The sequence below is a fragment of the Antechinus flavipes genome, chromosome 5, assembly GCF_016432865.1.
Source record: "Antechinus flavipes isolate AdamAnt ecotype Samford, QLD, Australia chromosome 5, AdamAnt_v2, whole genome shotgun sequence".
Taxonomy (NCBI): Eukaryota; Metazoa; Chordata; class Mammalia; order Dasyuromorphia; family Dasyuridae; genus Antechinus; species Antechinus flavipes.
The window spans coordinates 143,459,352-143,470,446 of NC_067402.1; the positions used below are offsets into that span (position 1 = coordinate 143,459,352).

Consider the following 11,095-nt stretch of genomic DNA (forward strand, 5'->3'; position numbering starts at 1 on the left):
TTGTTGGTTTTTGCATGGTATCTTTAACTTCCACAAAATATCGTGATTCGTAAAGGAGACAGTCTACGTGCCCCATAGAGGGGCAAAAAGGGCAACTGCTTACTACAGAGATTAGATCTTATAAAATGCCTACCATAGCATAGACAAAAGGAAGCTAAAACACCAAAGATAGAAAGAGAAAAACCTTAATAAACACTAGCACAAGTAAAACAAAATTAGGAATTAGTTTTAAGTCAGATATTAGTGCTTTTAGCATAGAAATAAAGAATAATATGTGGCTGAAGAAAAAAACTTTTAAGGATCAGGGATCCAGAAAATGCTCTAAAACAGTAAATAACAAAGATAGAAACTGTTTAGAACTTATGAACATACACCACAATTTACAGAATTCATACATTGTCACAAGGAGGGGGGAGAAACCCCACTACATGGTTAGCAAATTTTGCAAATGATCAGGATAAAGAACTTCAAATATCAAGGAGGAAAAATGTATATAAATTCCACATTTATGAAAAAATTAAATATTCTGAAAAAACAAAGGATGTCAAGCTCTGTAAGCCAAAATATTGTACCCTATAAACCTGACTCTACTTATCAGTTGGAATAAAAGATAGAATAGGTTCACAAAAGGAAGGGAAGAAAATGCATTTCTGTCAAACTCCCAAATCAGTCTTAGTTCCTAAAACAATACTTGCCCTGAGTTTCTGGGAGTGGAGAACAGAAAGTGCTTTTATGCTACCAGCTATACAATATTTTTTATGATTCTTAGAGAATGACACCCTTTCAAGTCAATCTACCCATGCCCCTAAAACAGGTAACAATGATGTGTAAAAATATTACAAATAAATTTTAAGCTAAATAAGGAATATTTGTAATGTAGAAGATAAACTAAAGATTCTATACTCTAGGTAGGTAAATAGAACTTCAACCTTGGCTTTAAGAGGCAGGCTTGATAAAATCATTAAAATACTTTTCAAAAATGAATGGACTATCTCATGAAGTCATGGATTAGTTGCCTCTTAAAGTTTAGTTAGTTTAAAAGCTTAAAGTTAGTAGATCTTTTAAAGCAAAGATCTGTTTTGTCTGGCTATGGATTTAGAACTGGAAAGGAACCTTATAAGCCAGAAATCATTATAGGTGGGTTGGACTAAATGTCCTCTTTAGGCCAAGGCCCCTTCCACCTGTGATATACTGTGATACTTTCAGGAATTCTAAATTTAAAGAAGGTATTTCAAACTCCCTTTTTTAAAAAAGAGAATTAAAAAAGGTGGAGACATTGCAATTGCTAAAACAGAAGCAGTTGGTTAAACAAGCAGTAAAATGTTTTATTTTTATTTTTGCTGCATGGCTAACAAGAAAACACATGGTAAGTAAAATATTTTTGTCACTTCAGTTTGCTGATTTCATTAGAATCTTTGTACATGTAGTTAGCTTATTTTTAAAAATTCTTCTGTATCTTAAGTAGGATTTAGGAGGAAGTTTGTTAAGTACTTATTTGGTAGGAACTGTAAATTAGAATTCTCTAAATAGTCTTTGGTAGCATCTGTGGGCTATTTCTAAGCCTGGTTTATAATTGTCATGACCATTCTATTCATGTTTTATTTTAGTAAAATTTCTTGTTGTAAACTAATGTTTCTCTTATTTTCTTAAGTTAAAAGAATTCTGCCATACATTAATAACTATAAAGTACAAATTATAAAATTACACTGAAAATAATTTAATCTGATAATGAGATTACATAATCATATGATTAGAGGACTTTTCAAAATCCCACAGTGCTTTAGGATCATTGATCTGTTAAACTGCAAGTATTTATTAAACTCCTACTATATATTAGGACTTAAAGATATAGATACAAAAAGAAAAAAAGAAACAATTACAAGGAGCTTATGTTTTAATGGGGTAACTGAAAGTACAAATGAAGGTATTTACAGCATAAATATAAAGTTTATAAATAGGTATAATGTAGTTAAATACAAGGAAATTTGAGAGGAGAACTCTAGCAAGTTGGGAATCATGAAAGGATTCATATAGAAGATTTTACTTGAGCTACATCTTACAGGAAGAGAGGAACTCTGAAGTAGAGGTAAGGAGGGAATATATTCCAAGTATGTGGGAGGGCTAATGCAAAGACATTGGGCTGTGGGGAGATAAGGAATGTCTTTTGAGGAAAAGAGGAAAAGTTATATTCATAGATGCTGAAAAGATAAGGGGGGAAGCCAGGTTCAGTAGATCTTTTAAAGCTTAAACAGAAAAGTACAAATTTGGTCCAGGAGGCACTAGGAAGCACTGGAGTTGGTTGAATAAGAGTCATATAGTTGGGTGTATATTTAATGAAAATTATTTTAGCAGTATATAGGTTAGATTGGAGTGGGAAGAGATAGGATCTGAACTAAGCTAGTAGTTGTGTTAGTAGAAGTGGTCAAGATGCAAAAAATATTTTAAAGGGTGGGAGAATTAATGACAGGATTTCCTTGGCTACGTATGGTGAGGGACAGTAGGGAGTTCATCATATCAAGGTTACAAATTAGGGAGGCAAGGAGGACAGAGATGTCTTCAGTTGCATTAGGGAGGAGGGAGAAGAGCTGGGGAGGTGGGAACAAGTCATTTTTAGACATAATGAGTTTGAATTATTTGAGACATTCTAGTTTGAAAAGCCCAGTAAGTATTTGGTCATGCAGGACTTAAAATTCAGCAGAGAAACAGGCTGAATATATAAATAAGAGTCATCTGCAGTTGGTATCTAACAAATACAACCAAGAAAATATTAACTGAGAAGAGCAGAATACAACCTTAAGGAATACCCACATTTCCAGGATGTGATGTGGTTGATAAACTAGTAAAAGAGATTGAAAAGTGATGAGTAAACCGAGAGAGAGAGGATAAGGGTGGTTAAGAGTGTCACATGTTGCAGTTAATTGGAGAATGATGAGGATTAAGGAGATCATCAGAAATTTTGGAAAAGGAGCTTTGTTTAAGAAAAAATTTGATGGGGAGTGGGTAAGCTCTAGTAAAATGCTAGTTAATACAGATTCTGGTTGATAGGCTGTTGAAAGTATTAGAAATTGTATATACAAACTTTAAGATCAGCTCTGTTCTTAAACTGTCTTAGACAAGTCTGAATATCTTTGCTTAGTGGGACTTTAAAAAAAATAAAGTATGATTAGAGTTAACTGATGTATTACATATATAAGTATTATATAAGTATATAAGTAATTTTTGTTTTTCTTTTAGGACTTCCTTATTACTCTTATTGCTACTTTCTTATGGTTGGTGAGCACTTCAGCCTGGGCTAAAGCTCTGACAGACATTAAGATGATCACTGGTGAAAATCTCATTGGTCAGATTGACTTATGCAGTGAAAAGGGGATACATTGCTACTTTGACTCTGTAACCAGTATGGGATCTCTGAATGTATCTGTGGTATGTATAGTTTTTCCAGTGATGTTTTGTTTTTTAGCAGGTAACTAAAGAGAATAGCAGCTTTTTAAATCTTTATATTTAATTCAGAATAACTAAATTATTCTAAAGGGCCCCTGTGGATACATTTGGTTCTGACACATTGCGGGGAGGGAGGGGGATATAAACTTTTCCTTAGAATTGGGTAGTGAAGCAAGGTTTGAAGATTTCCATTCCTTCATGTAACTTTGGATATTTGGGGAGATGGGAAAAAGGAAAAGATAAGGGCAGAATTAACATGAAGTTTTCTAAGCAAAACTCAATTGGAAATAAAATAGCTATGAAAAGACTTGATGGCACAATTCCCCTTTTCTAACCAGGTACATAAGACTTATATTCCTCCATGTAGAGATATATTTTTAGCTGCTTATCTACTTAAATCATATGTTCAAGAGAGTTTAGGGGTCGAATTTTACTTCACTGTGAAAGAGACGTATACATTAAATTTCTACTATTTTGGAATTTTGTGGAGAAATAGATGTGTTCCTCTAAAATGTCATGGAAAACTAACTTGGATTTAGAGATTGGGAGAGATTTTAAGTTCTTTTTTGTTTTTCTATCATAGATCTTTGGTTTTCTGAACATGATACTATGGGGAGGAAATGCTTGGTTTGTATATAAGGAGACCAGCTTGCACGGTCAATCAAATGTTTCTACCCATGGCGCAGGAACAGTTGCATCTCCTTCAGGAATGTAATTAAAGGAGAGAACTACACTGTGTGAAGAATCTATTCTACAACATATTGCCAGCATCTTTAGAGACAATGCAGTTTGTTTCTAATAAAAGTAATGGTGTTTGCAATAAATTGATGGATTAAAAATTTTGCTAGTTTTTACATGAAATATGTGCCTTAGATACAAATTCTGGATGTAAATGTTTCAATTTGTAGACTCAAAGATCTAGGGCTTTATTATGAGATTGTATACATAAAAATGAATGTGCAGTTTCTTCACTAAATTTTTTTGTCTAGCAAAAGTGTTTACCCCTTAAGCTTTAACATATGTATCTTTATTCAGGAAGGGGATGTATTATCCTATTTTTTCTTTTTTAAGAAACTGCATTTGAATTACACACTACTGTAAGTTTGTACAGTTTGTATGCCTTAAGACCTGACCTGTCTTTGTTTAAAAAAGGCTTATTGCATTATAAATAGCATAGCAAAAAAAAAAAAAAAACTGTTTAGTTCAGAATTTAAATCTAAATACTGTTCATGTTAAACAAAAATTCCTGAATACAGAGATGGGTTTTAAAATAAATAACCTTCAATACTTAATAGTTGTACAAAATTTGTTTTGAGGATGGGGATTGGAAATTTCAAGTGTGTATAAATGTTCTTTGATACAGTTAATATGGTAATTCTACAATTCAAAGTGTTTACATTATGCTGGTTGGTTTCATAGACTAAGTATACGTATACTCTAAATATGGTTCACCTAGACACTTTGAAAACTTCAGGCATAGTCTTATTAATATTTGTCCTCTATTACTCATGCTACTTGGTTTCAGACTGGGATAATCCAAGTATAGGGGGAAATTTTTTTCCTTTTTTTTTAAACCCATTCAGAGGAGAAAAGAAATTGTTTTTTTACTTTTGAAATGCATTTAAATGTTGAGTCAATGAAGTTGCTATTGGAAGCTCAGCACTGATATTATGAAAATAAGAAACGAGATCCAAATTTCATTTTTCTTAATGTTCTCATTCTTACTACATAAATGGATGATTTTTTAAATTATGTATGTGTGGGTAAACAAAGGAACATAAGTGAGCGAGCTACATAATGGGTGCCTGTTTCTTTGTACACATATTTGGTTGTATCCTGAGTATGCATAAGTCATTCATATTATTTGCTAATCTATATAGTTGCATTGTACAGAAATTCAGATTTTTTTCTTCCAAATTGATTGTTACTTTGTGAAGCACAACTCACTGTTGCCACATTTTTGTTGCCTTTATTCATGACAAGAATTGTCCATGTGAGAAATGTATGTCTTTTATGCAGCCAACTTAATAATAAAAAAATGTTGCAAAATGAGTGAATTGATTTTTACAGTAAGTTCCTTAGTATGTACTTACATAAAATTTTTTATATTATTAGGCATAAGGGGAACTGCTTGAAACTGATTTCATCAAGTATTCTGGCAGATAATAAAGTCAGCATAGAGTTGGTAAAGTCTTCATGTATAGTATAATTCTGTCCTCTCTTTCCCAGTACCATTTTAAAGATTCATTTCTGTTTTTTACAGATAAAGGCACATAAAAACTTGACCCATATAAAGGGTGCCCCTGGATTCTGGAAAGTAGTGTCCTTGGAACACATGCTACTTGGTATAGCAAAAAGAACATTGGAGTTAGAATGAAGAAATTCTGAGTTTGAGTCAGATTCAGGCATTTATTTGTTTAGCTTTCAGAACATGAAAAGTCACTACATCCCTCTTGAGCCCTAGTTTCCTAATCCTACCAAATGGAAATAACACATGAAGTACCTAGTTCACAGGATTATTGAGAAATAATACATGTTTAAAAAGGTTTTTGTATCCTTTAAATAGATTTGCTATTTTTGAAGGTGTCCAAAGGGAAATTACCTACAGATAATGAAGTCCTCCAGATATTGTTTGTAAATAGCATTATATTGATTGCATCAAAACTTAGAATATTACAGCTCTTCAATGAAATCCAGTCACAGAAGAAAACTGATGATGGTGTAGATTTTGAATGCTGGTTTCTCAGTACATATATTCTAAACGGTCACTGGTGAAAGACAATTCACTTGGCCCAGAATTGAATGAAGAAATAATTTACATTTGAATATTGAGCATTTAGTGATAGTGTTTTGTTCTTTTAAAATAGGTTATCACCATTATTGGTGATGCTATATAGGTATAAATCATGGAACACCCATAACATCTGAGGGATCAGGATTTCAAATGACCCAAAGGGATTGAAGGGGACATACAATGAGCATAAATAAAAGCTGTGTCTTGTTACTGAAGCCAAAAAAATGATATAGAAAAGATACTTTAACTTGATACATAGTCTATACTGGTTTCTCCTGCCTCTTTACTTAAAGAGACTCTAGTATTTCCATTCAAATATATGTGGACTTAAAATTGGACATTCTCAGCTCTCATAAATCAAAACCTCAATTATCCATATTGATGATATTTGCTTCACTATCGCTATCATGTCCATGATTTGTAACTTAGTCTCTTTCCAATTATAATTTTTTTGTTGTCCTGGGGCTTCTATCTCATTCCTTCTGAAATTAGTAATGGTTTTTTTTTGGTTTTTTGTTTTTTTTTTTTGTTTTTTTTTTTTTTTTTTACCATAACTACTTCTCCATCCCTTTTCTTTGAATCATTATACCTTGTTTTCATCTAGTTCAGTTATATAGTGGCCTCTTTCCTTTTATTCTGTCTGTATTTACAACTTTTCTGCCTTTTATGCTACTGAAATTCATTAATATTACCTTTTTTCCTTTGATTGACTTCAAACTGCATCCCAAACACCTTCAGGGATTTTACATCACTATCTTCCATATTTAGCAAATACGCATAACTCCTACTCTGTTGAGAAAATAAAGGTCACAGATTGTGTTCAAAAACCTTCACTGCCTTCCTGTTTCTTATAAAATAGAAAATCCTTAACCTGGTTAAGCCTGACCAAACTAAATTATTAGCTATTGCACTTCATTTCCTACCTCTTTTTTATTCTTCATAGAATAGCATGCCATGGCCAGAACATTGAATTAGGGTTCAGAAAATGGCTTCAAAGCATTACTTAATATTCTGAGTTTGCACTCCCTCTGATGCTTCTCTAGAGTCCTTGTCTTAAATCTCACCTCAGATGTGTACTCTTAATAATCTAGGTAAGAGTTGCAAAAAACTTTTGAAATTATAGTTAATTTCTTTTGGGGGGAATTAGAATTTCTAAAGCATCACTTTACAGATGAAGAAAAAGGTTAATATTAAAGGAGTTCAATACAAAGTACTAATTTGGGAGAAAAGGTACTAATTATAAAAGGCTTCAGATTAGTGTCTTAAGCTGCATTCTGAAAGAAGAGTCAGAAGTGAGGGGAATATATTCTAGGCATCTGATGGCGTTGGCGCAAAGGCCCAGTGCTGAAGGGTGTTAGGTGTTTTTATGTGAGAAGCAAAGCACAGTTTGGCCAGATCCCAGTCCAGAAACAGACGTGATCCTCACAGCCACTGGTGCTGAAAAGATGGCTTCAAACCAGTTTGTGTAGGGCTTCTGAACTGAAGTAAAGCAGTTTACATTTTATCCTTGGGGACAATAGGAAGCTTCTGGAGTAGGTGAGTAGGAAAGTTGCACAGTCATATCTGTGCCTAAGGAAAATTTCTTTGGCAGAAGTTCCTAACTATGTGATTGGAGAGCTGCAGTGACTTGGGAGAGAGGTGGATATAAAAATGAAATCAGATAATATGAAGGTCAGTGGGATTTATTGATATATTTAAAATTCATTGATTATGTAGTACAATGGAAATCAAATGAGATATTAGTGTAACAAGATCTGGCATATAGCAGGTACTTAAATGTTTGTTCCTTGTCCATCTCTTAGAAATGGCAAGATTGATATCTGATTAACTTTGTGAAGAGAAAGAAAATATTCAGACTTCAAACCTGCTACCTTTGACAAAAGTAGAGTTATTTAGAGGAGAGAGGGTTTGAAAGAAAAGATGAGTTTAGTTTTAGACAAGTTGGGTTTAAAGATCTCTCTAAGACATCCAGTTTTAACTATGCAGTTGGTAATGGGGGACTGAACTTCAGGAAAGACTAGAGGTGGGGCAAATAAGGAATAGCAGATGAGCAACCTTACTAGTACCTGGAAAATATTAAAAGACTTAGAGAAATAACCTGGTTCATTTGGATAGATGTTGGGGATTCTGGAGTTAATGGGTAAGAATTGCATAGAATGAAAACAGACACAGATTAGTATCCAAACGATATGAGAATGTTTGAGTAGTTCTTTGCAATTAGGTGACCCACCTTACATGCCATGCTCTTAAGAGAACAAAGAATTTTTTGGAAATCAACTTTTGATAAATTCAGATTTTTTAAATTGAGTCCTAGATCTAAAGGTTAGGTAACTCTACACTCTATAGTCACTCTACAACTTTCTGCGGGTGGGTGTGCATGAATGTGTATTTAATGTTTTCTTTTTGGGAGGATGATAGAAAATGCTCTGCTTGTTTTTCAAAATGACATATAAGAAAGGTTTAAAATACTAATATCTGCAGCTTCATTTTGGTCATCTACTTTTCTCAGCAATCTGTAAAATTTGTTTTCCAATGATAAGAACTATGTTTTTGCTCACGGCTCTTACCCATCAACTGGGAGATAAAGGATCCTGTTTAATAGTATGACTAGTTTATTTGTCGACTTGAATCCAAAAGACAATTTGTCATCTTAAATATATTTTCTTGCACATTATTCCCACAACTCCCTCCCAGCTCATCAGTTCTAATTTTTAAAAAACTATTCATTTTACACAGGTTTACCTTTTTTGGTGACTAATAGAGGGCAAGATATCTTATCCAACTGATTGTCTTAATTACATGAAAGGTCATAGGTGGAAGCTTGAAATGACCTTTAGTGTTTTAAAATGTTCCCTTTTCTACCCTGTTTAAAAAAAAAAAAGACAAAAGATACGCCAGAGAATTCTGCATATTGTGAATTGACAAGTTTAATGAACACAAAAAAGAAAAATTATACAAGAGCAACCCTGTAAAAAAATATCTCAAAAACTATTGGAAAAATGGCTGACCATGTTTCCAGAGGACTGATGATGGAGTACATTGTCCACTTCCTGATAGAGGGGTTATGGACAAAAGGTGACTTTTTGCCCATGGTTACCATGCAGATTAAAAGTTTTTGTTAACTTAATGGGATGGGAAGAGAGGAGCATTAGCAATAGTTGCACCAAAAAAAAGAAAAGGAGGACTGAAATATTTTTTGAAGTACATAGTTGAGAATAGAAGGAAGCACAGGACAGTTTTGAAAGTAACAGAATTTTTATAAATAGATGTAGGCATATTGTATATATAAAATTTTATAAATGTGTATCATATATACACATTTAAAAGCAATCAGAGATGGAGTTCATGATCTCATAATCTTTACATGTTCAGTTTGTGGGTGGAAATGCTCTATTGGGGATATTAATGTTCAAAATAATACAATTTACAAAAAAAGATTTGCTAAAACATTGAAAAATAAAATAAACTTCCTGTTGCTCCAGAATACTTACTCTGAAATATCTTGTGGACCATTGGGAGATCTTTGGCTCCTACTGAATCTGGTATTATTCATAATTAACATTTTATTTCAATATGTTTCCCCATTGAAGCAAGGCAAGTATACACTGAAGTTTGTTAAACCAAGTTCCTTTTTATAAATTTAATATTTTTAAATTTTTTTTCAAAATACATGCAGAGATAAATTTTCAACATTCACCTTTACAAAAACTTGTATTCCAAATTTTTTTCTCCCTTCCCCCTTCTTCCCTTAGATGGCAAGTAATCCAGTATCTGCTAAACATGCAATTCTCCCATATAGATTTCCACAATTACCATGCTGCACAAGAAAAATCAGATCAAGGGAAAAATGAGAAAAAAAAAAAAGCTAGCAAACAAAAAAAGTGAAAACGCTATGTTGTGGTCCACACTCAGCACTCAGTTCCCACAGGCCTCTCTGTGGGTGTAGATGGCTCTCTCACAAGACCATTGGAATTGGTTTGAATCACATGGCTGTTGAAAAAAATCCACATTCATCAGAATCATTTTATAATCTTGTTGGCTGTGTCTTATGTTCTCTTGGTTTTGCTCATTTCACTCAGCATCAGTTCATGTAAGTCTCTCCAGGTCTCTCTGAAATTATTCTGCTGGTCATTTCTTACAGAACAATAATATTCTTTAACATTCATATACCATAACTTATTCAGCTATTTTCCAACTGCTGGGCATCTACTCAGTTTCCAGTTTCTTGCCACTACAAGAAGGGCTGCCACAAACTTTTTGCACATATGGGACTTTTTCCCTTTTTTATGATCTTTTAGGATACAGGCTCAGTATAGACACTGCTGGATAGAAGGGTATGCACAGTGTGATAGCCCCTTGGGCATGTAAACCAAGGTTTCTTTAGAGCTAGCCAAAGCTATTTGAGAGTTTAGGTTTGCCCTAGAGGTGGAGGAAAATTAGCACCACACATTAAGGCTGGCCCATCCCTTCCCTACCCAGTAAAACTAATGGTGGCAGAGAATCTGTCATGAATAAGTAGTCAAAAGTTCCAGTTTGTCCAATTTTCCTTCCCTTGGCTAATATTTTAAAGGAGGTTGAATAAGGAGCATTTGACTGCCATTTCCATTCCAAGGCTTGAAGTTCCTATTTCTTAAAACATGGAGCTCTATCGTCTTACTCCTCTCCTTTCACATGAACCTCAAAACAACCTGCCTGAGCCGGAGCAGTGAGAAATAACACTAATACCAGAGGGTCTCTCCCATACCCTGCGCAAGTGCACTGCTGACCCTCCAGGCCTGCCTTTGTGTCTCCTGGGACTGAATTCAGGGACTGCAAAATTAGGTTTAATTTATATACCTGGGATCATGTAAAAATTTCTCA

General features: G+C 33.8%; 1 protein-coding gene across 1 annotated transcript in view; it reads left to right on the plus strand.

The window, feature by feature from the left end:
* The window catches only part of SYPL1 (synaptophysin like 1), a 28,602-nt gene extending 23,109 nt beyond the window's left edge, over nt 1-5,493 (plus strand). The window contains exons 5-6 of the mRNA XM_052000686.1: nt 3,235-3,423; nt 4,025-5,493. Of these exons, the coding sequence (XP_051856646.1) occupies nt 3,235-3,423; nt 4,025-4,156 (321 nt within the window). The 3' untranslated portion in view covers nt 4,157-5,493. The remainder of the gene's footprint in view (nt 1-3,234; nt 3,424-4,024) is intronic.
* The last annotated feature ends 5,602 nt before the right edge of the window (nt 5,494-11,095 follow it).